General features: G+C 40.5%; 7 protein-coding genes and 1 long non-coding RNA gene across 8 annotated transcripts; 4 read left to right on the top strand and 4 right to left on the bottom strand.

Annotated features, from left to right (window-relative positions):
• Positions 1-3,380: 3,380 nt before the first annotated feature.
• Positions 3,381-3,891, bottom strand: LOC143721237 (histone H2B-like). Its single transcript, XM_077211518.1, has one exon. It carries the CDS (start codon positions 3,875-3,877, stop codon positions 3,503-3,505), a length of 375 nt encoding a protein of 124 aa, XP_077067633.1. The 5' UTR covers positions 3,878-3,891; the 3' UTR covers positions 3,381-3,502.
• Positions 3,892-4,868: 977 nt separating this feature from the next.
• Positions 4,869-5,180, bottom strand: LOC143721293 (histone H4). The gene has a single exon (XM_077211581.1). It carries the CDS (start codon positions 5,178-5,180, stop codon positions 4,869-4,871), a length of 312 nt encoding a protein of 103 aa, XP_077067696.1.
• A 2,937-nt stretch (positions 5,181-8,117) lies between these two features.
• LOC143721236 (uncharacterized) lies at positions 8,118-10,363 on the top strand. The gene is made up of 3 exons (XR_013196697.1): positions 8,118-8,852; positions 8,943-9,133; positions 9,240-10,363. It is a non-coding gene; the product is annotated as an uncharacterized LOC143721236 (long non-coding RNA).
• Positions 10,364-17,649: 7,286 nt separating this feature from the next.
• LOC143721248 (histone H2A-like) lies at positions 17,650-18,076 on the top strand. Its single transcript, XM_077211535.1, has one exon. The coding sequence runs from the start codon at positions 17,662-17,664 to the stop codon at positions 18,046-18,048; it is 387 nt and encodes a 128-aa protein (XP_077067650.1). The 5' UTR covers positions 17,650-17,661; the 3' UTR covers positions 18,049-18,076.
• Positions 18,077-18,756: 680 nt separating this feature from the next.
• LOC143720487 (histone H3-like) lies at positions 18,757-19,261 on the top strand. Its single transcript, XM_077209950.1, has one exon. The coding sequence runs from the start codon at positions 18,797-18,799 to the stop codon at positions 19,205-19,207; it is 411 nt and encodes a 136-aa protein (XP_077066065.1). The 5' UTR covers positions 18,757-18,796; the 3' UTR covers positions 19,208-19,261.
• A 2,715-nt stretch (positions 19,262-21,976) lies between these two features.
• On the top strand, positions 21,977-22,288 carry LOC143721292 (histone H4). The gene has a single exon (XM_077211580.1). The coding sequence runs from the start codon at positions 21,977-21,979 to the stop codon at positions 22,286-22,288; it is 312 nt and encodes a 103-aa protein (XP_077067695.1).
• A 1,690-nt stretch (positions 22,289-23,978) lies between these two features.
• On the bottom strand, positions 23,979-24,290 carry LOC143721291 (histone H4). Its single transcript, XM_077211579.1, has one exon. The coding sequence runs from the start codon at positions 24,288-24,290 to the stop codon at positions 23,979-23,981; it is 312 nt and encodes a 103-aa protein (XP_077067694.1).
• A 1,995-nt stretch (positions 24,291-26,285) lies between these two features.
• LOC143721243 (histone H3-like) lies at positions 26,286-26,744 on the bottom strand. Its single transcript, XM_077211529.1, has one exon. The coding sequence runs from the start codon at positions 26,742-26,744 to the stop codon at positions 26,334-26,336; it is 411 nt and encodes a 136-aa protein (XP_077067644.1). The 3' UTR covers positions 26,286-26,333.
• Between the last annotated feature and the right edge of the window lie 182 nt (positions 26,745-26,926).

Below are 26,926 nucleotides of genomic sequence, written 5' to 3'. Positions count from 1 at the left end.
AAAATAAGTAATTTGCAATCCAAATTGGATAGAATGTATATAGATAAAGCTAAAGGTGCATATATTAGATCCAGGGCCCGGTGGATTGAAGAAGGAGAAAAGACTACTGCATACTTTTGCAAATTAGAAAAACGCAGACAAGAATATAATTCAATTTGTAGTCTTATAGTTGATGAAGAAGAATGTACAGAACCCAAACGCATTGAAAAAGAAGTTTTCAATTTTTATAGGAATCTTTATAAATCTTCCTACTCAGAACAAGATGCCTCATCTTTTTTTGATTAAATTAACAACTTGATTCCTGTTATTGATGAAAATTTGTGTTGAGAGAAAAGAAGTTTGTGATGAGGAACTAAGAATTGTAGAATTTGATTATGCTATAAAAAAATGGCATCTGATCGTTCGCCAGGTCCAGATGGTATTACATCTAACTTTTATAAACACTTTTGGGAAGACTTAAAACACCTATTGTTTCAGGCTATAAAGGAATGTATTAATCAAAAAGAACTGATGCAAACTATGAAACAAGGAATAATCAAATTGATTCCAAAACCTGGAAAAGATAAAAAAAAAAAAAGCAATCTAAGACCTATTACACTGTTGAATACAGACTACAAGATTCTAACAACAGTTTTGGCAGCAAGATTAAAGACGGGTATATCTAAATTAATCAGCCCAACACAATCTGGTTTTCTTAAAGGAAGATCCATCCATAATAACATCCGCCTGGTCCTGGATCTTATTGATTATAATTATTTAATTAAGGAAGATGGTTTTATCTTTTTTTTTTTGGATTTCCAGAAAGCATTCGATTCAGAGGAACACTTATTTATTGTTAACACACTGAGACACTTTGGCTTTGGAAATAAGTTTCTTGATATGATCATTATGTTGCATACGAATATTAATAGCTGTGTTTCCCTCTCAGAAGGTACATGTCCTAGATTTAAGGTTGAACGAGGAATAAGACAGGGCTGTAGTATTTCTCCTCTTTTATTCATTGCTGTGACTGAACTAGCAATTGCGGTCAAAAATTCAAATATTAAAGGTTTAGAGATAAACAACCACAAGTTACTCATAAGTCAGCTCGCTGACGATACAACTCTGTTTTTACAAAATAAGGAACAAAACCAGTAGCTGTAAAAGTAATAGAGCTGTTTTCACTAGCATCGGGTCTATATCTGAATCTGAGTAAATGTGAACTGATGAGCATTCATAACTGCTCTGAATCCTCATTATATAATATACCAGTCAAAAATGACATTAGATATCTAGGTATTTGGATTTCCAAATCATCAGATACAAGTGAAAAAAATAATATCCAAGATAATATTGATAAATGTGGAAAAAACATTAAACAGTTGGCTACAAAGAGATTTAACATTATTTGGAAGAACGATGTTGACTAAGATTGAATCTATTTCCAGACTAATATATCCATCCTAATCTCTTGTAAACATCACTACATTAGAAAAGGAGATCTGTTGAAAGATTATGAGGAAGTTGGCATAAAGGCAATCGACTTTGAAATTATGAATGGAATATTGAAAGTTAAATGGCTCCAATCCTTTTTGAGGAAGCGTGAAGAGATATGGTTCTCCTTACCGGCATATATCTTTGATAAAGTGGGAGGTATTACATTTTTAATAACATGTGACTTTGAAATATCTAAATTGCCTATTCAACTTTCAACTTTTCATCAACAGGTTTTGTTGCAGTGGAAACTGATGTTCAAACATAATTTCAGTCCCCACAATGTTCCATTATGGAACAACAGAGTTATATTGTGTAGAAGGAAATCTATGTTTCTGAAAGACTGGTGGGAAAAGCAAATATGGCCAATTGTTCACATATTGGATGAAAATGGTAATATTCTTGAACTGGAGGAATTTAATTCTAAATATAATATTAACTGCTCAATTGTGGATGACAACAAAGTAACACAGAACATTCCAAAGGTCCCTATTCAAGCAATAAAGAATACTATTATGAACATTGCATCACCAAGACTACACAAAATTAAAATCGATTATGTGGACCTGGTAGATACAAAATGTAATAATAAATTCCTTAAGCAAACTCTGGTTAACTTTTTGTACCCGGGTAGAACAAGGAGTACTCTCTTCTTTCTTGGTTATAACAAATATGAAATATCTTCAATTAGAACTAAATTCTTAAGATATCCAATTCCTCCTAAATTTAAGGAAGTAAATTTTAAAACAATAAATAATATATATCCCTCTAATGAGTTTGTAAAGAAAAGATTCAAGTTTGAGGTAGACAATTGTCTTATCTGCAACATTAATGTTGAAACAACTGAACACCTGTTTTATGAATGTCATATGGCTCAGAATTTATGGAAATCTCTTCACAGCATGTTGTCCTCCAAATCTATAAACATAGATTTCTTTTCATATCAAAATATTCAGATGGGTGTAATCCCAGACGTCTTGATTGTTTATTGTAATTAGAAAAATGTTCAATAAGTAAAAAAAGAAGAGAAAAAAAGAGGTAAGTGTTTCTCTTGTATTATGACAGACTTGTCGATGTGCTCTGATACCGAAGTGGTTTTGTGTGTTTTCAACATAGTTAGGTATTGTCCCCATAACGTATTAGTCCACGCAGATAATTGTTGTTAAATGTTCTGCCAACGTTGTTAGCTGGAAACTAGCTGGCTAGCTCGCTTCTGGTCATGGCTTCTGGTCATTAAATAGATGCATTACTTGTAGCCATAGACAACAAAAGCGCACATTCAGATAGCGCCATAGACAGTAAAAGAAATGTAAACGATAGCGCGAAGACAACCGGATGGATGCGGGTCCGTCACTGATTATGGGCTCCTGGAAACATTTCCGTTGTGTCTTTGCAGTTCGTTTCTCTATTTGCTCGTGCTGTGAATATTTGCAGCGTACGTGATGTGAAATCGACGAAGTTGTTTTCTGAATAGTTGTGGCATTTGTATGCGTTTTCTGAATTTTGAGGTGTTTTCTGAATATGTAGTTATTGTGACGTTTGTATGCGTTTTCTGAATATGTAACGTTAGTTGTTGTGGCGGCGTTTGCATGTTTTCTGAATATGTAGTTGTTGTGGCGTCTGTATGTGTTTTCTGAATATGTAGTTGTTGTGGCGTTTGTATGTGTTGTGGCCCTTCTCGGTCACCGTATGAATGCCTGTTGAAAGGTAAAACTACACTTTTGAGTAAGCTTCAAATTTTAGTAGGCCCTAATACAGTTGTTTCGGAGTGAAAGCAAATCTGTGATAGACCATTAACTAAATATATAATGGCAAGCTTTTTCATCATTTTAAACTGAGTGTTACAAAACCTGCTCTGGCTAATAATAGGTTTTATAAATCTCCTAAAAAAATAATCTTACTTTTTATATTAGCAGATTCACCAAAACTCTCGTAGCATAGGATTAAATATGTATCAAAACAAGCTCTTTATCTGAGAAGATGGGTGGCTCTTAAAAGAGCCTTTGGGGTAGTTGAAGAAAGACACGCCTCACTTTGAGCTGGTGTATTTGGTGACGGCCTTTGTACCCTCGGACACGGCGTGTTTGGCCAGCTCTCCGGGCAGCAGCAGACGCACGGCGGTCTGGATCTCTCTAGAAGTGATGGTGGAGCGCTTGTTGTAGTGCGCGAGGCGAGACGACTCACCGGCGATGCGCTCGAAGATGTCGTTGACAAAAGAGTTCATGATGCCCATCGCCTTGGAGGAGATGCCGGTGTCAGGATGAACCTGCTTCAGGACTTTATAGACATAGATTGCGTAGCTCTCCTTCCTGGACTTTCTGCGCTTCTTTCCTCCCTTGCCGGTGGTCTTGGTGACAGCCTTCTTTGAGCCCTTCTTAGGCGCGGACTTTGCTGGTTCAGGCATGATGATACGAGATCATAAGATTATTGACGAACTAAAGTAAAGAGGTATTTATCCACTGCCCTATGCTAATTTTCAAAGGGATGGAGAAAATTTCTGATTGTCTGTTTTCATGGGCCAAACCCATAAACTCGTACTTCATTGGACAGCTCAAAGCACCAAGAGAAGAACGAGGGCCAATCACAGGCGGATAAATATTAGTCCCGCCCACCGCTCTGTTTGAACGAGAGCCGTAAAATAATATTTTTTCAACAGCTCTGGTTTGAACGACACCATTCCCCCAAGTTTCCTTTGTTTCGTTTCCCGCTCTTTTATTCAATATTTTTGAGAAAACAAGCGGTTCTAATATTGTGCATCATCGTGTAATTTTAAAACCCCTAATAAACCCATTCAACGGAACTTCGTTGATTCTTGAAAATATGTTGTTAAACTGTTAAAATACATAAATAGTTAACAAGCCCATTTGAGGACAATATATAATATTTTCGTTTCTGCGTTTTCACTTCTGCTAACTGGTACTATTTGGTTAGTCTCGTAAATTCGTTTAATTGATTTAGGTGTAGTACAAAAACAAATGTTTAAACTTTCAATATCATCAGATCAAAGACAATAATGGTGATGATACACAGGGCAACTTTTTGAGCAATGTTGCCGTCAACGGGCAACCAGATGAGAAACAGGCCCCACGACAGATCTAAATGATCCAGATGGAAATGTATTGCCCATTTTCAATGGGAAAGTGCCCAAGCAACAATCGCTCAGCAAGATTGCCCAGCAACATTGCTCAAAAAATTGCCGTGTATCATCAACCTAAGAATGTTGATGGTCACTGTTATAAATTATTTACGAGTTATTTGTTCAAGTTCATCCTGGAAAGATATTACTATTACAATTGTTTTTGATAGTTGACAAAATCATTGACTCTTTACGTGGCAGTGTGTGTGGCTCTTAAAAGAGCCGTTGGGCTTATGTAGTTTGTTTTGGTTTCAGTGGTTTATCCCCCGAAGCCGTACAGGGTGCGTCCCTGTCTCTTCAGCGCGTACACAACATCCATGGCGGTGACGGTCTTTCTCTTGGCGTGCTCGGTGTAGGTGACGGCATCCCGGATCACGTTCTCCAGAAACACCTTCAACACTCCGCGGGTCTCCTCGTAGATCAGACCGGAGATGCGCTTGACGCCACCGCGGCGAGCAAGACGACGAATGGCGGGTTTGGTGATTCCCTGGATATTATCGCGCAAAACCTTACGATGACGCTTAGCGCCTCCTTTCCCGAGTCCTTTACCGCCTTTGCCTCTTCCAGACATGTTTAGCTCTGATTACTTCAATCGATCAATGAAAGACAACGTACAAATACTGTGTGTGTTTGTGTCACAAGGAAGACTTTTACATTTGCTTACAGGACCTGACAGAAACCAGCAACGCGTCACATGACACACACCCCTCCCCCAAAATATAGCTAGAGCACATGTGATTGAATCCCAACCCTCATCCTCACCTTTGTTCATATTAAAAGTAAGTTTTCTGTATTGAAAAAAAGTTTTTTTTTCTTTCAATAATGTTACATTATGAATAGAATCAAGCCTGAAAAAGCTTTTAGGCTGGAGTTTTTAGAATTTATCATTTATTTTGATCTTTTTTCATATAATTGTACAAATTTAATCTACACATCAGTTACTAACTGTAACAGCACAGACATAAACAGTTATATTACATATTGAGTACAAATACATGACATGAACATACATTTGGACAATTTTATTTGACAAATTATAAGAGAGCAGTTTTTATAGTCTCAGCTCATGTTTACATGAATGATCTCAGTGACTGCAGTACAGCACCTCACCTGATTCCTTCATGCGCCTGTTAAAGGTGCAGTATGTGACTTTTAGCGACATCTAGCGGTTCGGTTGCGAGTTTACACTAAGGGCTCAGCCCACCGCTCACCCCTCCCTTTCAAAGAAGCTACGGTGGCTAAAACGGGACAAACATCGTCGTCTGAGACGGCAGAGAATAGCCAGAGTAAACCAAGTTTCTGTACCACAGTCCATTATAAACCACATCATGGATACAGTTTACAAAGGCATAGTCAGGTGAGGATCAAGGGTTTTAATACGTAATATAATAATAGTAATTAGTTGATTGTCTCACGAACATAACCAGCACATTCCTCCCCACATAGCAAACCCATAATACAGCGAGGGAGAAGAACCACATGAAACTATGCAACTATATATTTTTTCTAACAGGGTAGTAAAAGTTTAGCTGGCTAATATGAGCTGTTACTGTGGCTGAGCTGGTTAAAGCATTAAGCCCTGTTTATACTGGACGCGTCCACATGAGCCCAAAGGTGCGTGCGGCAAAAATGACGTGATTGTAACAGCGCGCGCGCCTCCGCATCCCCTAGACACCATTTACTACACACAATAGGCTTTTTTTCTCCGATTTTGGAAACTCGATCGACTTAAAATGCTTCCAAGATTGACGGGTTGGTGATTCCTGTAACTGTTTTACGGTCAATGACAAGAGTACTAATCAGCTGTCTCACGAACGTAACCAGCACATTTATCCCCACATAGCAAAGCCATAACACAGCGAGGGAGAAGAATTAAGTTACATGAAACAATCCAACTACATATTTTACACCACTGACAAGGGAAAAGTCACTACTCACTGTGTTTATGGCTAGCTTCTAGCTTTCTGCGGCTTCTCTTACAAGGTAGTGACGAAGCCCGCTCTGTAGCGCTGTTTGTTCGCTGTCGGCTACTGTAGAAACATGACGTCACAATATGTCGACCTTCATAGATGGGGATTCCCGCGCCTATGTAGATATAAATGCCTCATTCTAAGGTAATAAAAACATTACGGTTTATTAAGTAAGTTCTTTATACACCACTGAACACATAGTTATGGATGGCATATTGCATTTCTGTTAATAGATACTCAAAATTTTTACACATTGCACATTTAAGCCTGGATCTTGTAATAATCATGCTGTTAATGGGCCCGGGTTTCACTCCCTTATGAAGTAAAGACAAAAAAAACGAGTCTCCACTATTATGCTGCACCTCTAATGATTCTGACCTTAGATCACTACTTTCTTTGAGCAATTTAGTATTGCTGCATACATAGCCTAACTCTTACATACATATACAGTACATTTGTCTTCAGATTTAAAATGTACAAGGCTGAATGACGTATTAAAATATTTCAGGATGCCATTTGGGGAACAGGGCAGTTTTGTTGTCTTTCCCCTTTTACATTTAAAATAACTTTAAATCCCCCCCAACCCGCAGTGTATTTCATAGTGAGCTTCATTAAGACAAATGAAGTGGAGGTGGTGCCAGGTGTGTGGGTAGAAGGAGAAGTTTGTAAATGGCCTAACTACGAACTCGATGCCATGATGAAGGCCATCAAGAACTGTGAGATGCCTAAGGAGACCTGGACAAGTTATGACATCAGGGTTCTTTACAAAGCAAGTGAGTGTTCAATTTAATCCATTGTTCATGGTTCAAGACTAAATCAAGCCACCTTTATGTATTTCTTAAAATTTAAGTCCAACGGTAACACTTTATTTGAAGGTGTCTACATAAGAGTGAGCCTTATTAGCATGACGCACATCATGAACATTAATGACACTTATGTTTATGACTGGTGTCATTAAGTGTATTTATTTGGAGATTTTTTTTTAATGTAAAGTTCACATTGGGATGCAGACATTACAAGAACCGAGTGATTTAATATAACAATCATGATCTTATCTCACAACACTAATACCGGTTTGCGTAAAGCTTTGTTTTTCACTTGGTTCCCCTTCCTGACAGATAGCTTTAGTGAGGCAAGGTTGAAACTTCGTCGGGCAGAAGATGACACAGACCTCCAGTCAGAAGCAGAGGAGGGGAGGCCAGAAAAAAGAAAAAACAGGTATGTTGCAAATCTGCTGAATCAGGATAATATGTATTGCACTCAGATTTTGCTCTGTTTGTCTACATAATGTTTGTCTCTAAACTAAGGCATGTAAAAAGATTTAAGCATTTAAGTTGCCAAATTTCTGTAAGTAGCACTGAAAAAAATAGTATGTGGGGTAGTTGGTGAGAAGCCGTAACTGTGGGATTTTAATTTACTTTAAAACCTCAGTTTTATAGAGTTCCATTCATAGATGGCTCTCTTCATAGTAGGCAGTGTAAATGGGCCTTACATGGCTGTAGGGTTGTAAATAATTTGTTATTTTTCTCTCTTCAAAGACCAAACCAGCGCTTCCTCTCGAGTCAGGAGGAGTCTGATGAGGAGCCTGTGAAGCGCAAACCAGTCCTCCATAAGGTGCCCTCCATTCCACCTCTGCCGTCACTGTTGCGTGACGCCATTTTCTCATCAGATGAAATATCACCGCCAGCTAGTCAACTTGCCTCTCTGCAGCCGTTTCACGCCCTTGGACCTTCTGAGTCGTCCCATCTTGCCTCTCAATCGTCTCGCCACCATGGAACTCCTGAGCCATCCCATCTTGCCTCTCAATTGTCTCGCCACCATGGAACTCCTGAGCCATCCCATCTTGCCCCTCAATCGTCTCGCCACCATGGAACTCCTGAGCCATCCCACCTTGCCCCTCAATCGTCTCGCCACCATGGGACTTCTGGGCCAACCCATCTTGCCTCTCAATCGTCTCGCCACCATGGAACTCCTGAGCCAATCCCATCTTGCCTCTCAATTGTCTCGCCACCATGGAACTCCTGAGCCATCCCATCTTGCCCCTCAATCGTCTCTCCACCATGGAACTCCTGAGCCATCCCATCTTGCCTCTCAATCGTCTCGCCACCATGGAACTCCTGAGCCATCCCATCTTGCCTCTCAATTGTCTCGCCACCACGGAACTCCTGAGCCATCCTACCATCTTGCCTCTCAGCCGTCTCGCCACCATGGAACTCCTGAGCCATCTTACCATCTTGCCCCTCATCCTGCTTCTGAGATGGATCTGCACTCTGGTGAGACCTTATGCTCTATTCCCATTTACAATACATTTCTATGTTATAGCTAGCAAGGACTGAACAGTTTTTAAAATGTTCTGGTTTCAGCATTACTACGAGAGATCATTGCCAAGCAGGAGGTGATGTGTGATAGCAAAGAAATCTGCTGCGGATTGTTCAGGATCTCTCTTCTACACCTACACCACATGGACGGAAGTTCCCTGCCGTTGATGGATGCTTAGGATCTTTTGGCGCTGGACCGCGACATTAAGACAAAGCCAGAGAAGAGAAAGGACTTGGTAATTACTTTTATCATTAGTATTTGGACCAGATTTTTTTCTGAACTCTTTTTTTCTTTGCAATGAACATTCATATTTTCAAAACTTTAATTTTTTATTTTTCCAGGTGCTGACACTGGGCCTTGCTGGGGGCGTGACCCTCAAGGGCACTGTGTGGAGGGTCATGAAGATGCTTCTTCAGAACGACTTGGCCCGCAAAATGAATTGGACAGGCCTCAATAGCAAAACATCATTCCGGGGCCTAGAAGTCAAGAATGTTGTTACAGGGAAAAGTGTTGATAAGATGTACCAGGCAACATTTTTAGGTTCCTTTACCAGCTTCATAGTCACTTCGATGAGCTGCCACCCCTCAATACAGGGTGAATAAAGGCTCTCCAGTGTAGTGGCCACCGTTATTAGAGGCAAATTCTTTGTTTGTATGTAAACAAAGGGCATAAACGCAGAGAAATGTCTTTGTTTTTCTAAATAACCATGTACGTGTGAAAGGGGTGTTCGTCTATCGTTCGTGGTCAGACTGCACATTATGATATAGTCTGGCTTATCAGGCTATGTATACATCTCTTTTGTAAGGTCTGTGCCTGTTTAACTCCATAGTGGTAAAGAAATTGTATGAACAAATTATGCTGCCCCTTTCCCTTAAGTCTTTCACACAAAGTCAACAGAAGAATGGGACTTAACTTAAATGCTTAAATGAAATTTAAGTTTAAATGGCATTGCCTGTCTTTACTTTTGCTTTAAAAAGTCTTATATTTAAACTCTGAAACCTGCCATGATATTTTTAATTGCTTGTTTCTAGAAGCCATTCGGAGAAATCCTGGATGCAGAGAATCCACGAACCAGGAGGTGGAGCAATGGTTGAGGCGTTGGTTGTATTTGTCTGGCGATCGAGAGGGGGGTAGGAGGAGGAGAAGCAAAATCCTCCACCACTAGCTACCCACCAACACATAACGTCAGGCACACACCAACACAAAGTCAGGCACACACACACACACATATACATTCCACTTTGGCCCGTTTCTGGCCACACTTTAACATACACTACCGTTCGTAAGTTTGTGGTCTTTCATGGTTTACACAACTAAGTGTGATTTCTAAAACCAAGCTTTGTATCAAATGTTTTTACATTTTATTTTCTTACATTTTATTTGTATAAAAAAATGAATAATTGTAAATGTTTACCTATTTAAGTCATATGTTTGTTGATTCGAAAATAAACACTAATTTTCAGCAGTTATGGTTTCTTGGTTTGATTTCTCTTTGAATTGTATGGTTGCTGTTGGGTGCAGATATTGAATATGGGCCAAATTAGTTGTTTTAATATAATCTGGCAGAGTTGTGGCCTGTGCTCGGGAGACATCTGGCTTTTCAATGGCGATATTATGGCATGAATATGGGCCAATTTAGGGTCTTCTGGCTCTCTTCTGGTAAGGCATTGGCATTTTTCTGGCAGCTTTCTGGCGTGCTTTTGGCAAAACTTTTTGGGCCGGTTTTGGCCCTGCATTCCTGGCGGTATGATTGCCAAAACTAAGAACAATAATTGGGCCATAAAAGGCGCGAAACAATTTTGCTATCTGGGGCGGAACTAAATTTGATGGCCGGGCGTGGGCGGTAATCCACTCACTCAGTGTGTGAGTTGTGACTCTGTGTGTGAATCGATATTAAAACGATTCGCGGGACTCCCGCAAACTAGAAATATCTATGAATAAAACATAAAATAAACGAATACATTTTTATTTATGTTTCATCCGCCTAGCTCGAGGTGTTTCATCCAGGAAAAAATTCAAGGTTTTCTTTAGTAGAAAATTATGATTTTTTTTTGTAGAAATAGTAGTATTTTCAAAACGAATTAATTACTTGGCCTGTACCAAATCATTTTCTATCACTTAAGTTAAATACTACAAAATTTTTCTCCCCTTAGGACCGTAAACTTTTTTAATGTTTGACGACTGAGGACGACACTTGCTATAACCTTACATGGTAAGTAATGTCTATTAATTTAAGTAGCCTAATGCTGAAATTCTTCAAATTTCGGATCAGGTACGTCTGTGTGTTTTACATTAATATCAACTAAACAATCTTATTTTAGTCACAGTATGTTTAACAGTAACATTTAATTGTTAAAGTAGCAGTGTGTAATTTTTAGCGGCATCTAGTGGTGAGTTTTGCGAATTGCAAACAGCAAGTCACTCGCGGTCTATCCCTTGGTTTTCAAACTCGAATGAGAAGCTACGGTGGCCGACGTAAGACAAAAGATGTCGTCGTCTGAGTCTAACTGTGCGTTCACACCGGACGCGAATAGCGCGTCAAATTTGCGTCTACCGCGTCTAGTTTGACGCTTGACCACTTTGTGTTAATTCGCGTGTCAAGAGTGAAACTGACGCGCGTAAAAACAAAAGTTTGAAGCGAAATTTACGCGCGTCAGAATCGAAACCCATTGGCGGCCATCTTTTTTATGTTGATCGAGCATTCATCGAGAGAGTCACCGCTCTGTATTTGCTCTGGAGAGCAGAACGGCGGCGTAGGGGTAATCGTCGCCGTATTTGTGTCCACCAGACCCTTCGAAGGCGAACCCAATGTGGCGAGTTTCACCATTGGCTCGCTCCAGGAGCTGCGCCTGGATGACGGCGGCTTTCAGCGGTACTTCCGCCTGTCCCGCGCCCAGCTTGATGACCTGTTGTCCCGCATTGGAGCGAGGATCACCCTCGCCCTCATCCACCTAATCTGTCATTTATTTTTGTTTTGATGATAAATGGAGCCAGCCTCCAAAAGTGATTAATCTGTCCTGTGATTTTTCTCTCTCTCTCTCACACAACACTGTCCAGACACGAACTTATGCAGTATGTTGGTTGTCTTTACATTATAATAATATTTCATATAATCTAGATATGGAATAAATAGCATTCAATACAAAATGAATGTGTCATATATTGAAATCAAGTTTTATGTGATAAAATATTTGCTTTGTTGTGCATTAGAACCACAGTCATATTACAAAATAATTTATTGAAGCATCCAGATACTTCACCACGTGACAGCAGCAAGCAGCTAGGCTCCTGATTGGTTAACGCGGTGCGAATTGACGCATTGGGCGGTCTATGGCAGCCCTCGTAGCTACTGAGAGACATCTTTGGTTAAATCTGACAGATATGAAAGATAAAGATCAGGCTTTTCTTTTAGAGGCCCCTATTTCTCCCTCTGGTCTTTTTGGTGACTCGGTGAATTCGGTTGTTGAAAGATTTCAAGAAAATAAAAAACAATCTGAGGCTTTTAAAAAATTCCTTCCTCGACGAGTCCATCCCCCTGGGGATGCTGGGCGTGAGCACCCCCAGCCAAGCTCCTCGCACCGTGTGCAACAAAAAATAAGTGTTGTGTCTCGTGCTCCCTCGAATAAATCTTGGGGACCGAGCCAACATTCTCAGCCGAAGTCGGCTAAGTCTAAGCCGGATCTGAGGACCGTACTTATGGCTAGGAAGGCTTTGGCTCAGAAAAGGTCCTGACGCTATGTACGTCAGACCATCGAGGACAGCCCCAACCGGGGTGGAGCGGTGTACACCTCAGAATACAGTGCCCGCTCCACTTCGGGGTCCTCATGGGACCGGTCTGCCAACCCCGCCACCCTTGGTGCTTCGGGGCGCAGTGGTATCCAGCGAAATTTCGGCGAAGTGTCGACTCGACATTGCGTCGGACGTGAGCCCTCTGAGGGGGGTTCAAAAACAGTCAGTTCGGTTGTTTCCTGACAGTATGCTTCAGGTCGCCGTAGTGGCTGTTCCTTTAACACCAGAGGCCAGTCTCGAGAGACTGGTAACCTTAGTAGATTTTCTAACAGAGTGGAAGAATCTGTCGAATATATCTCCTTGGGTCCTGCAGGTAATAGAGAATGGTTACAGAATCCAATTCGGTTCTCCTCCGCCTCGTTACAACGGGGTGTTACTCACGGTAGTACATCCCGAGCAGGCTCTGGTAATGGAGCAAGAAGTTAATTCTCTCTTAGCAAAGGGAGAAATAGAACAGGTGTACTCCCCCGACAGAGAATCGGGGTTTTACAGCCGATACTTCATTGTTCCAAAAAAGGATGGGGGGTTGCGTCCAATTTAAGATCTTCGTTTGCTGAATCGTGCGGTCATGAAATTGAAATTCAAGATGCTCACACTCAAACAGATAGTGACTCAAATCAGATCCGAGGACTGGTTTGTCACAATAGATCTGAAGTACGCTTACTTCCATATCTCCATCCTCCCTCAACACAGGAAGTTCCTGAGGTTTTCTTTCAGGGGCAAAGTATACCAATATCGGGTGCTTCCATTCAGTTTAGCTCGGTCACCCCGCACGTTCACGAAGTGCGTAGATGCAGCTCTGGCCCCGCTCAGGCTGCAGGGCATACGCATTCTGAACTACATCGACGACTGGCTGCATTCTGGCGGAATCAGAACAGTCAGGGGTTCGGCATCGAGATGTCGTTCTCGCTCATATGAAGAAATTAGGGTTGAGACTCAATGCCAAGAAGAGTGTGCCTTCTCCACTACAGAGAACCACTTTCCTTGGTGTGGTATGGGATTCAGTCACGATGTGGGCCACACTATCGCCCGTTCGTGTAGCTGCTATCATCACAGCCACAAAAGAGTTGAAGGTAGGCCAGTCACGCACTGCAAAACAGTTCGAGAGACTGTTAGGCCTCATGGCAGCGGCGTCCAATGTGATCCCATTTGGCCTGCTGTACATGAGACCTTTGCAGTGGTGGCTCAGGACCAGAGGGTTCTCCCCGAGGGGAAACCCACTTCGTATGATCAAGATCACGCGGCGGTGCATCCGCGCCTTGATTATATGGAGGAAACATTGGTTCCTGTCCCAGGGTCCGGTGTTGGGAGCTCTTTGCCATCGAGTTGCTATCTCGACAAACACTTCTCTCACCGGCTGGGGAGCGGTAATGGAAGGCCGCTCAGCACAGGGTCTGTGGGGGAACCATCATCTCTCTTTGCACATAATTTGCCTGGAGATGATGGCCGTCTTCAATGCGTTGAGACATTTCCTCCCAGACCTGAGGGGCCATCATGTGCTCGTCCGTACAGACGACACTTCTGTGGTCTCTTATTTAAATTGACAGGGGGGTCTGCATTCGCGTCCACTCTGCAAACTGGCGCACCAGATCCTCTTGTGGTCCCTAGGGAAGATACTCTCCCTGAGGGCAGTGTTTATCCCAGGGTACCAGAATATAGGAGCAGACACCCTGTCGAGGCAGGGGCTGAGGCCAGGGGAATGGAGACTCCACCCCGAGGCGGTGGAGCTCATTTGGGAATTTTACGGCCAAGCAGAAGTGGATCTATTTGCGTCTCAGCATACGACGCACTGTCCACTTTGGTTCTCCCTCACGCAACCAGCCCCCTTGGGTTTGGACGCTATGGCACAGACGTGGCCGAGGCTACGTCTGTATGCATTTCCCCCTGTTGCTCTGCTCCCAGGAATTCTGGAGAGAGTCCGCCAGGACAGAGTATTATTAGTAGCTCCACGCTGGCCGAGTCGTTTTTGGTTTGCGGACCTAATTCACCTCCTAGACGGCCCTCCTTTCGAGATTCCTGTCAGGAGAGACCTTCTGTCTCAGGCAGGGGGCACAATATTTCACCCCCGACCAGAGATTTGGAACCTATGGGTTTGGCCTCTGAGGGGGCCCAACTTTTAGAGAGTGGTCTCTCGACTGAGGTCGTTGAGACTATCCTTAGCTCCAGAGCTCCAGCCACGAGGAAATTATATATACTTAAGTGGAAAGTTTTCACGTCTTGGTGTCACCAACAGCAGCGAGATCCAGTTAACTGTTCAGTCAGCACAGTACTTGAGTTTCTCCAGTCTCGTTTCACGTCAGGTTTATGTCATTCTACCTTAAAGGTTTATGTGGCGGCTATTGCGGCTTTCCACGCCCCTGTGGGTATTACATCTTTGGGTCGAGCCCCCCTGATTATTCGTTTCCTCGTGGCACCTTGAGGTTGAGGCCTGCAGTATACCCTAAGCAGGGTTACGTCCCTAAGGTGCCAACCAATATTCCAAGGCCTATTGTACTGCAGGCATTCTGTCCTCCTCCGTTTACATCTTCGGACCAGGAAAAACTGAATCTCTTGTGTCCAGTGCGAGCACTGGACACTTATGTCCACAGGGCTGCCCCGTGGAGGAGATCTGATCAGTTGTTTGTCTGTTTTGGTTCACCTAAGAAAGGTCTTCCTGCTTCTAAACAGACAATCAGTAAGTGGATAGTCGAGGCTATTTCTCTTGCATATGAGTCCTCTGGCCAGCCATGTCCTTTGGTGGTCAGAGCTCACTCTACCCGAAGTATGGCGGCCTCTAAAGCCCTCTTATTAGGAGTTTCCCTTCAGGAGGTTTGTGATGCGGCGGGTTGGTCCTCGCCGCTAACATTTGTGAGGTTTTATAGCCTGGACCTGGAATCTGCCCCAGGATCCCAGGTGCTTTTTACTTAATTTGCCGACAGTTTTATCATCTGGCATTTTGTAATTATGGCGTATTGGGTATTATCGTTCCCAAAGCGTCATTGACGCATCGCGAGTTCCCTCGAAAGGGAACGTGTCAGGTTACGACTGTAACCCTAGTTCCCTGAGAAAGGAACGAGACGATGCGTCTCCCTGCCATACTTCCTGCATCCCTGCGATCGACTTTGCTTCGGCTCTATAAGCTAACGCTAGCATTGCACCGGATGTGCTTTTATATCTTCCTGGTCATGACGTCACCCGCCCGTGACGCTTCATTCATTCCATTGGACTAGTTGACAGTAGTGCTTCAGACTCAGTCACGCAAAGGCGTTCCCAAAGTGTCATCGACGCATCGTCTCATTCCCCTCTTAGGGAACTAGGGTTACAGTCGTAACCTGAGACGTTTTCTCTTGTTTGGTGGGTGTGTCAGAACTGCAGTCCAATCAGCAGCAACATGTATATAAAGCTATCGGTATTAAAGGGTTAGTTCACCCAAAAATTAAAATTCTGTCAGTATTTACTCACCCTCATGTTGTTCCAACCCCGTAAGACCTTCGTTCATCTTCGGAGCACGAATTAAGATATTTTTAATGAAATCTGAGAGCTGGATCACTCCTCCATATTAGAGCATAGGCTTCTTCAGGGATTGAAACTTGCCAGCCCCGAAAAGTCATTAAAGACATCGTTAAAATAGTCCAAGTGACTACTGTGGCTCAATCTTAAATTTATCAAACGATGAGAATACTTTTTGTGCGAAAACCCCCCCGAAAATAACGACTTTATTTCAACTATTCATTTCCATCTCTGTTTGGCCTCGAGTCAGTTCACTAGTATAACAGTAAGCTTCTGTTGTTGTACGTCACACACATCACCCACATGACCAGTGTCAGCCAATATGAGCCTACCTGTGACGTAGCTCTACGCTATCAGACTACGTTAACTGACTAGAGGCCAACAGAGAAGGAAATTCGTGCTGGTACTCTCTTGCATTGGCAAATCATGGCATTTGAGATTCCTACAGTGAAAATCAAAACTTGCAGATGATGCTTGCAAGTTGATGTTACAACAACAATTTAGTGTTATTTATTAACAACATAAATGTATTTAAACAAATGGATGTATGTATGAATGAATTAATGAATGAATGAAAGTGTGTGTGTGTGTGTGTGTGTGTGTGTGTGTGTGTGTGTGTGTGTGTGTGTGTGTGTAAACCTAAGAAAGCAGCCAAGAGCCCTAAAAAGGCAAAGATTGTTAAACCTAAAGCTGCAAAACTTAAAGCCGGCTAGCCTAAAAAGGCAGCGCCCAAAAATAAATAATTTAAAGTCCAGTGTTAATTTTTATTTTTTTTATTTTTTAAGAGCCACTCACTAACTCTGAATAAGAGCAAAACTCGCTGTTAATTTGAGAGCAAATAGCTGAGATGTGACTTTTTACCTATTTGATTCATGCAGTCTGAACAAACAATTCAAAATACCCATTTGAAAAAAAAACTCCAGTAAATCATTATTTATGTACGAGATTTATTGTAAATGGCCAAAAAAGCTTGAGGTTTCAGACAGTGATCAGTCTAAATATGTTGTACAACAGTACAGGCAGAATATATTCACACTACACTATGCTGGAGAATTGTGACAATACAAACACCCACATCCAACCAATATGGGCAGTTATAAAACTCCAATATTACAATAGAAATACTGTACAATATCAGACGGCCATTGTGCCCAGAATATACAGTGTGTGAAAGGTGTAGTATTTTTTGGTAGTAACAGCATACATTATGCTTTTCTGCACTTAAATTTTATATAACAAACATTGCTAATGGTTTCATCTCTTCTGTCTTAAATGTCGTTACGTATTATAATAATCCCCGCCAGAAAGGGGGGGTTGGGCTTCGGAGCGAAGTTCAATAACTGGTTTGAATCTTTACAGACTCTAAACCAATGGGCGATTGGCACTCTCGTTTAAACTCAGTGTGTGGAGACAAACAAAATACACTATACTGCTAATTGGCACTAGGGTGTCAAAGTACCTGATCATATTAGTATAAAAGATAAGATGAGCGGTAGAGGCAAAACTGGCGGTAAAACCCGAGCTAAGGCTAAGACTCGCTCCTCCAGGGCGGGACTGCAGTTCCCCGTTGGCCGTGTTCACAGGCTCCTGCGTAAAGGAAACTACGCCGAGCGCGTCGGTGCCGGAGCTCCTGTATATCTGGCGGCTGTGCTCGAGTACCTCACCGCTGAGATCCTGGAGCTGGCTGGAAACGCCGCTCGGGATAACAAGAAGACACGCATCATCCCCCGTCACCTGCAGTTAGCGGTGCGCAACGACGAGGAACTCAACAAACTTCTGGGCCGAGTGACCATCGCTCAGGGCGGCGTGCTGCCCAATATCCAGGCCGTGCTGCTGCCCAAGAAGACCGAGAAACCCGCCAAATCCAAATAAACCGATTGAAGACTGGGTTAATAAAACAACGGCTCTTTTAGGAGCCACCTATTTTATCTGACAACGAGCGTTCTTCTTTGTTTACAAACCCTATACATAATTGGTTGAATAAAAAAAGGAACCATCAAATCTGTGAAGATGCATGACTTGTCTTCATCGATGATTACAGGTGTAACAGTAGTTGTGCGTATGATTGTTATAAGCACATGATGATCCCCTAACGTGTTTACTACCCAACCCATTTCACCTAATATTAAAATTAATTGTCTACCAAGACGTGCTAGTTGCATATAACGTTAATGAAAATAAATTATCTGAAAAAGAAAAAAAAGAAATTGGTTATCAATGTCACATACCAATGTTTTACGAGACGGCTTTTATACAGACTGCAAAGTGACTTTGTTCTAATCCAAAATCTGCACAACTACTGGGAATTAAGGTGAGTATTTCAGAGCACATAAATACAACAATATGAGTATAAAGACCAGGGAGGTTATGTAAACTATTTGATGAGCAAAGTAGTCAACGGAACAAAGCAGCTCGAGCGGGAAACCCTCCGCTTGTTTGAAAAGAGGATACGCGCAGTCATTGGCTGGCACTCATGCGCAGTCATCACGTATTAGCCAATCACAAGGCCTGTATCCTCGCGACACAATGAGCTCGAGGCGCTACAATGCTTTAAAACCCAGCGTGTAACACAAGGCAGAACTTCCAGCGCAAGCAGGACAGAGAGAAAAAGACCGCAGCAATGGCAAGAACCAAGCAGACTGCTCGTAAATCCACCGGTGGTAAAGCCCCGAGGAAGCAGCTCGCTACTAAAGCCGCCCGCAAGAGCGCTCCGGCCACCGGCGGCGTCAAGAAGCCTCACCGCTACCGGCCCGGGACCGTAGCTCTGCGGGAGATCCGTCGCTATCAGAAGTCCACCGAGCTGCTGATCCGCAAACTGCCCTTCCAGCGGCTGGTGAGAGAAATCGCTCAGGACTTCAAGACGGACCTGCGCTTCCAGAGCTCCGCTGTCATGGCCCTGCAGGAGTCCAGCGAGGCATATTTGGTCGGTCTGTTTGAGGACACCAATCTGTGCGCCATCCACGCCAAGAGGGTCACCATCATGCCCAAAGATATTCAGCTGGCCCGCCGCATCCGCGGAGAGCGCGCTTAAACCCGCGTCTGATTCATCCCACAACGGCTCTTTTTAGAGCCACTTAAGTTTAAACTAAATGAGGGAATTTCAAGTAATGTTAAACGTAACAAATATTAAGGATCAGGGTTCTACGCCGCATGATATCCGGGTTTGAATAATTATGATATCGCATATCGAGCTAAACACACACACAGCTTAGGCAGGATGTGGAGGCGAACCTTGTGGTTTAGACTAGAGTAAGTCTGTATTAGACTAAAAATGCATGGTCTGATTATTTATTGATATTCATTTTAAACAATGTCGGTAAGTAGTGCCACGTTTTTTTTGTTTGTTTTTTTGACTGTAGGTTATTATGGGATAACATTTCACTTGTTGTTTTTGTACCAAATACTAGTTTTGGATGCCAACCAACGTTATACCTTTTATTTTAAACACACTGGTAACACTTTACAATAAGGTTTAATTTGTTAACATTATTATCTTGTTAACAATATTATTTAAAGGGATAGTTTGCCCAAAATTGAAAAAAATTCTGTCATTTACTCACTTTCAAGTTGTTCTGACTAATCATGTATGGATTTTTTCATTCTGTTGAACACAAAAAAAGGTATTTTAAAGAATTCCAATCTGTTTTTGGTCCCATTGCCTTTTTTCATACTATGGAAGTATAATGTAATATGTACATAAATGTACTTATTTTACTGACTCTATAGTGAGTCAGTAGGATATATATATGCGTGTATATCTATACATTTTTTAAATCAGACACACACACACACATATATATATATATATATACAGTGTCTGTGATTTTTTGTGTGTGATGTGTGTATATATATATATGTGTGTATATACATATATATATATATATATATATATATATCTGTGAGAGAGAGAGTATATGAGTGTGCGTGTGTATACATGCGTATATATTTTACAGAAAATAAAAATAAACGGTATCAAACCAAAGTGTCCGAGGTCAATATATGCAGGTTATAAAGCGTCATATGACTTGGTTCAAATGTTCTCTGTTTCATGATGATGGACATTTAGATTTTGTTTAAAGTATATTATTGTTACTTTTCTTCAGTAAAAGAAGCCATAAGCTGCTAATAACAATCTCTAATAACATTGTCTTGATATTCTTTTTCAGCATATTCAGTCATATGTTGTTCCTGCTGTTATTTAGCACAATTTGAAACATTTTGCCAGATCTGGGTAAGAAAGGTTCATTCACAAAATTGACAATCAATGTATGAAGGGCAGAACATGGGTTGTCAAGCATCCTGCAGAGTTCAGCTCAGACCCCAATCAAACACACCAAACCTGCTAAAAGTCTTTAGATTTACTGGGAAATTACAGGCTTGTGTAAAACTCAAAAAATGTAAGGCAATCAGTTGCCTGAAATTTATTAAGTAAAGAAATTCAAATTTTTAAGTAGCAACTGACAGATTTCAATTTTGTACTCATACATTTTACTTGTTCTTAACTTGAAATGATTGAGTACACTAATCCTTACATTTAACTTAAAAAATTCAAGTAACCTCAATGTGAATATCTTTTTGTTTATACTTAGCTAGCTATAGTAAGCTAGTTCACGTAATCCTAACCTGTTAATTTATTAAAGGGCTTTTGATAAGACTCATATTTTTGGTCTTTGAGTCATTGATTTTACAAAATGTGCAATTAAAAAATGACCAAAAACTTTTGAAAAAATATTTGAATGGACAATTAAAAAAAAAAAAATAATGTATATGTATTTTCTAGTCTAAAATTAACCCCCGTGACAGCATGTGTCCTAACATGTGCTAATGTCTCCTTCACATCCTTGTTGTCAAAATCTTTTTTTTTTTTTTTTTTTTTTTGGTTGAATATTATTATTGTATTTTAAATGCAATTTTCTGCATTTATAAATACAACATAGAGGGTTAAGATGTCTATATGAGTTCAGGGCACGTCTAACATGATTGGGTAGTTTGGTCATGTGACCATATGCATTTATTTACTTATCTATCTATCTATCTATCTATCTATCTATCTATCTATCTATCTATCTATCTATCTATATATTTCTTTACTTTACTTATTTGTTGTGCTTTTTATTTATTTCAGTTTATAATAAAGTGAATAATAATTTCCTTCCAATTCCCTGTAATTTATGTAATTTTGTCATCATTTTATTTGATTTTTTTGTGACATACTGCTGCATAGGAATGCTATTTGTTCACTTTTGAAACTGAACCAGACAATGTTTACTTCTTTGTTAATGGAATAAAACACTGATTTCAATTATTTAACCCAGTCTTTAAACTAATTGCTGGAGGTTTGACATTCTTTTTAATGCATTAACACCATAGACCTATACTTCCCTGTGTTCTACTAATGGTCACATTTGTCACCAGACATTAAATCAATGTTTCATGGACTTTAAAAAAAATAAATAATAGGGATTAAATGGGTAAATAATTTAACTTGTGTCCCACTTCGGTTAATTTGGTGAACTTGTAGAAAACCACTTTTCATTATCAGCCAGTACTACTGTATGAAATTTGTTAAATGCATTTTATGAAACTTGAATTTTAATGTTAAACAAAGGTCAGGGATGGGTTTCAATCACATGTGCTCTAGCTATATTTTGGGGGAGGGGTGTATATCATGTGACGTGGTGCTGGTTTCTGTCAGGTCCTGTAAGCAAATGTAAAAGTCTTACTTCTGTTGACATACACACACTGCATCTGTTCGTTGTCCTTCATTGGTTGAGGTCGACTGAAGTAATCAGAGCTAAACATGTCTGGAAGAGGCAAAGGCGGTAAAGGACTCGGGAAAGGAGGCGCCAAGCGTCATCGTAAAGTTTTGCGCGATAATATCCAGGGAATCACCAAACCCGCCATTCGTCGCCTGGCTCGTCGCGGCGGTGTAAAGCGCATCTCCGGTCTGATCTACGAGGAGACCCGCGGAGTGTTGAAGGTGTTTCTGGAGAACGTGATCCGGGATGCCGTCACCTACACCGAGCACGCCAAGAGAAAGACCGTCACCGCCATGGATGTTGTGTACGCGCTGAAGAGACAGGGACGCACCCTGTACGGCTTCGGGGGATAAACGCCTGAAACCAGGAGAAACTATAAACCCAACGGCTCTTTTAAGAGCCACACACACTGCCGCTTAAAGAGTCAATGTTTTTGTCAACCAACAAAAAAACAATTGTAATTATCTTAATAGGATGAACTTAAACAAATAACAGCGACCATCAACAGTATTGGTCTCTTTAACCCTTTTGCATCAATTAAAAAAAGTTACACAGGTACACAGAGGCCAAAATTGTCCGTGTTTAAAAACTGTCATAGAAATGTGAAGCTTGGGAGCACAGACTTAAGTTTGGTATCATTTTAAAGAAGACCCTTGGCCGATTATTGCTGAAGTAAAAAATTAAGTAAAAAGTTTAAGAGTACTGGACTGCTTGTTTCCATTTCATTAAAATAGCTTAATGCAGAGCCTATCACATGAAGGTTGAGTCTATCCAATATTACAGTCAATATTCCATTTTAATTTACAATATAAAAAAAATTACAACTGGCCTGTTCGAGTAGCCTATGCTTTTACATTTAGGTACAAAAAGGGCAGATTAGGTAACTTAGTCTTATTATTTTTTATTTCATGAATTAATCAGATGATTTAGATTAATTCACACAAATACTGCGGTGGACAAAAAAATAAACGGGTGCACAGATAGTAAGCTTTCACATTGCCTTTTAAGTCCAGTAATTTAGCCTACATAATCATATAGCAGACGCTTTTGTCCAAAGCGGCTTTAAAAGTGAGGAAAACAATTAAACTGTTCCTCGTAATAAAGTGAAAATAATACATAGATACAAAGTTTCAACAGTTTTTAGAAACACGCACACATAGTGTGAGCAATGTTCTTATTAAGTGTTTACGCGTTTGTCACCGAAACGATAAATAATTTTATAATTTATCATAATCATGACAAATATTAGAGAAAAATACAATATTATGTTTGCCAGCATCTTGCGCATCAAAACAAACTTGTCCTTTCATCACGGGTGAAACTCGCACTAACATTAACAGGCTTGATTGCGCGTCATGTTCTGTCCACTAGATTCAGCGAGGGTGAGCTAGAGCTCTGGCGAGGTGGAGCTGGAGCTCCAGAAAAGGGGGAGCTCGAGCTCTAGCTCCTCCCATTTGGCTCTGCATCGAGCACCATCTCCAAGTTTCAGTTTTTCCGTTTCCCGCTCCTTTATTCTATGTTTGAGAAATAATGTTAAGCGGTTCTAATATTATGAATCATCGAGTAACTTTTTAACCCCTTATAAATCAACTGAGGGAGTTTGGGAGGAAAAAACAAACAGTGTATCTTCATGAAACTATTGTTGAGATGTTTAATGACAGAAAAAGTAAATATAAGGTAATTTACTTGTGTTCAATATATAACATGTTCTACACCTTCACTTCTGTAAACCGGGGTACTATTTTGACTTAATTGGTTTTTTGCTTCGTAAAACAGGATTCGTTCAATTGATTAATATGTCTAACACAAAAACAAATGTTTTAATTTTTAGAGGTTATTTGTTAAAGAAAACAAAATAGTTCATACTCTTTCGGTATATTACTGCGAAAAGTCATTTGATCAAGTTCATCCTGGATTCAGTAAACAAAGCGTCTTAAAAATAAATATATGTTTAATATGGTAAAAACATTGACTCTTTAAGCGGCAGTGTGTGTGGCTCTTAAAAGAGCCGTTGGGTTTATAGTTTCTCCTGGTTTCAGGCGTTTATCCCCCGAAGCCGTACAGGGTGCGTCCCTGTCTCTTCAGCGCGTACACAACATCCATGGCGGTGACGGTCTTTCTCTTGGCGTGCTCGGTGTAGGTGACGGCATCCCGGATCACGTTCTCCAGAAACACCTTCAACACTCCGCGGGTCTCCTCGTAGATCAGACCGGAGATGCGCTTGACACCGCCGCGGCGAGCCAGGCGACGAATGGCGGGTTTGGTGATTCCTTGGATATTATCGCGCAAAACCTTACGATGACGCTTAGCGCCTCCTTTCCCGAGTCCTTTACCGCCTTTGCCTCTTCCAGACATGTTTAGCTCTGATTACTTCAGTCGACCGCAACCAATGAAAGACAACGAACAGATGCAGTGTGTGTATGTCAACAGAAGTAAGACTTTTACATTTGCTTACAGGACCTGACAGAAACCAGCACCACGTCACATGATACACACCCCTCCCCCAAAATATAGCTATAACACATGTGATTGAATCCCATCTTTGACCTTTGTTTGATATTAAAATTCAAGTTTCATAAAATGTATTTAACAAATATCATATATTTTACAGTAGTAGTGGCTGATAATGAAAAGTGATTTTCTACAAATTCACCAAATTAACCGAGTGGGACACAAGACGACATAGTACAATATCAAAGTTAAATTATTTACCCATTTAATCCCATTTGTAGGGAATTTGTAGGGATATTAAACAATCAATGTTAATTATGTAAAAACTTTTTTTTTTAAAGTCCATGAAAAATTGTTTAATATCTGGTGACAAATGTGACCATTAGTAGAACACAGGGAAGTATAGGTCTATGGTGTTAATGCATTAAACAAATGACAAACCTCCAGCAATTAGTTTAAAGACTGGGTTAAATAATTGAAATCAGTGTTTTATTCCATTAACAAAGAAGTAAACATTGTCTAGCTCAGTTGCAAAAGGGACAAAATAACATTCATGTGCAGCACTGTGTCACAAATAATCAAATAAAATGATGGCAAAATGACATAAATTATAGGATATTGGAAGGTAATTATTATAAACTTCATTATAAACTGAAATAAACAAATAGCACAATAAAAAAGTGAAGTAAAGATAGATAGATTTAAAATATAATAATAATATTCAACAAAAAAATATATAGTTTAGCATTATATATGACATATGACAAAACTAAAATCTATTAGCCATGCGCTTGACATTTTTGGCAACAAGAGAGTGGAGACATTAGCAAATGTTAGGACACATGCTGCCAAGGGCGTTCATTTTAGACTAGAAAATACATATAAATTATTATTATTATTATTATTATTATTTTAATTAATTGTTCATCCAAATGTGTTTCCTAAGTTTTACAAGTTTTTGGTAATTTTAATGAGCATTTTGAAAAATCAATTACTTCGGACACTTCATTACTATTGTTTATTTTGTGTAAAATATATACATATATGTATACGCACGCACACACACACATACACATATGTTTATTTATAATTATGATATAATTTTATGATTTTGTGTAAAAGATACATATGTATACACACAATTATATAAACCACCCTATATGTTCATATATATACATGTATATATATATATATATATATATATATATATATATGTTTGGAAATGGAAAAAATATATATATTTCCTACTGACACTATAGCAGAAAATATAAATAACTGGCTCAAAAACATTATTATATATATTACATTACATACTTCCATAGTATGAAAAAAGCAATGGGACTAGAAACGGATTGGCAACCATCATTCTTTAAAATAGTGTTCAACAGAATGAAGGATTCTATACATGATTAGTCAGAACAATTAGAAAGTAAGTAAATGACAGAATTTTTAATTATCCCTTTAAAGAATGTGAACGAATTAAAACTTATTGTGAAGTGTTACCTGTGTCTTTTGGAATGAGAAGTACATTTTGCACTTTTTTTTAAATGTAAGGTCAATTTTGGAATATTAAAATTAAAAGTATATTTGGCATCGAACATCCAAACTGAGTTTTTGTTACAAAATGAACATGAAGTGAAAGTTATCCCATTATAACCTACAGTCAAGTTAGTTAACTAGTGAATATCAATAAATAATCAGACCATGTATTTTTAGTCTAATACAGAACCTTAACCTAGGAGCCTTCTCCAGCCTGAGCCGTGTGTGTGCAGCTCTATATGCGGTCTCTGATTATTCAAACCTGGAAGTTAAAGAAAAAAAATGTCATGCAGCTTAGTACCCTGATGCTTAATAATAGCTATATTCCGCATTACTTTGGAAATTACACATTCAGTATAATTGATGTGGCTCTTAAAAGAGCCGTTGTGGGATGAATCAGACGCGGGTTTAAGCGCGCTCTCCGCGGATGCGGCGGGCCAGCTGAATATCTTTGGGCATGATGGTGACCCTCTTGGCGTGGATGGCGCACAGATTGGTGTCCTCAAACAGACCGACCAAATAAGCCTCGCTGGACTCCTGCAGAGCCATGACAGCGGAGCTCTGGAAGCGCAGGTCCGTCTTGAAGTCCTGAGCGATTTCTCTCACCAGCCGCTGGAAGGGCAGTTTGCGGATCAGCAGCTCGGTGGACTTCTGATAGCGACGGATCTCCCGCAGAGCCACGGTCCCGGGCCGGTAGCGGTGAGGCTTCTTGACGCCGCCGGTGGCCGGAGCGCTCTTACGGGCTGCTTTAGTAGCGAGCTGCTTCCTCGGGGCTTTACCACCGGTGGATTTACGAGCAGTCTGCTTAGTTCTTGCCATTACAGCGGTCTTTCTCTCTCTGTTCTTCGTGCGCTGGAAATTCTGCCCTGTGTTACACGCTGGCTTTTAAAGCATTGTAGCGCCTCGAGCTCATTGTGTCGCGAGGATACAGGCCTTGTGATTGGCTAAGACGTGATGACTGCGCATGAGTGCCAGCCAATGACTGCGCGTATCCTCTTTTC

This window comes from Siphateles boraxobius, unplaced genomic scaffold (assembly GCF_051911475.1).
Source record: "Siphateles boraxobius isolate OS27281-9 unplaced genomic scaffold, OSU_SipBor_1 65, whole genome shotgun sequence".
NCBI classification, from domain to species: Eukaryota; Metazoa; Chordata; class Actinopteri; order Cypriniformes; family Leuciscidae; genus Siphateles; species Siphateles boraxobius.
Note: the sequence above shows the minus strand (reverse complement) of the source record. Positions and strands in the feature narration are given on the sequence as shown.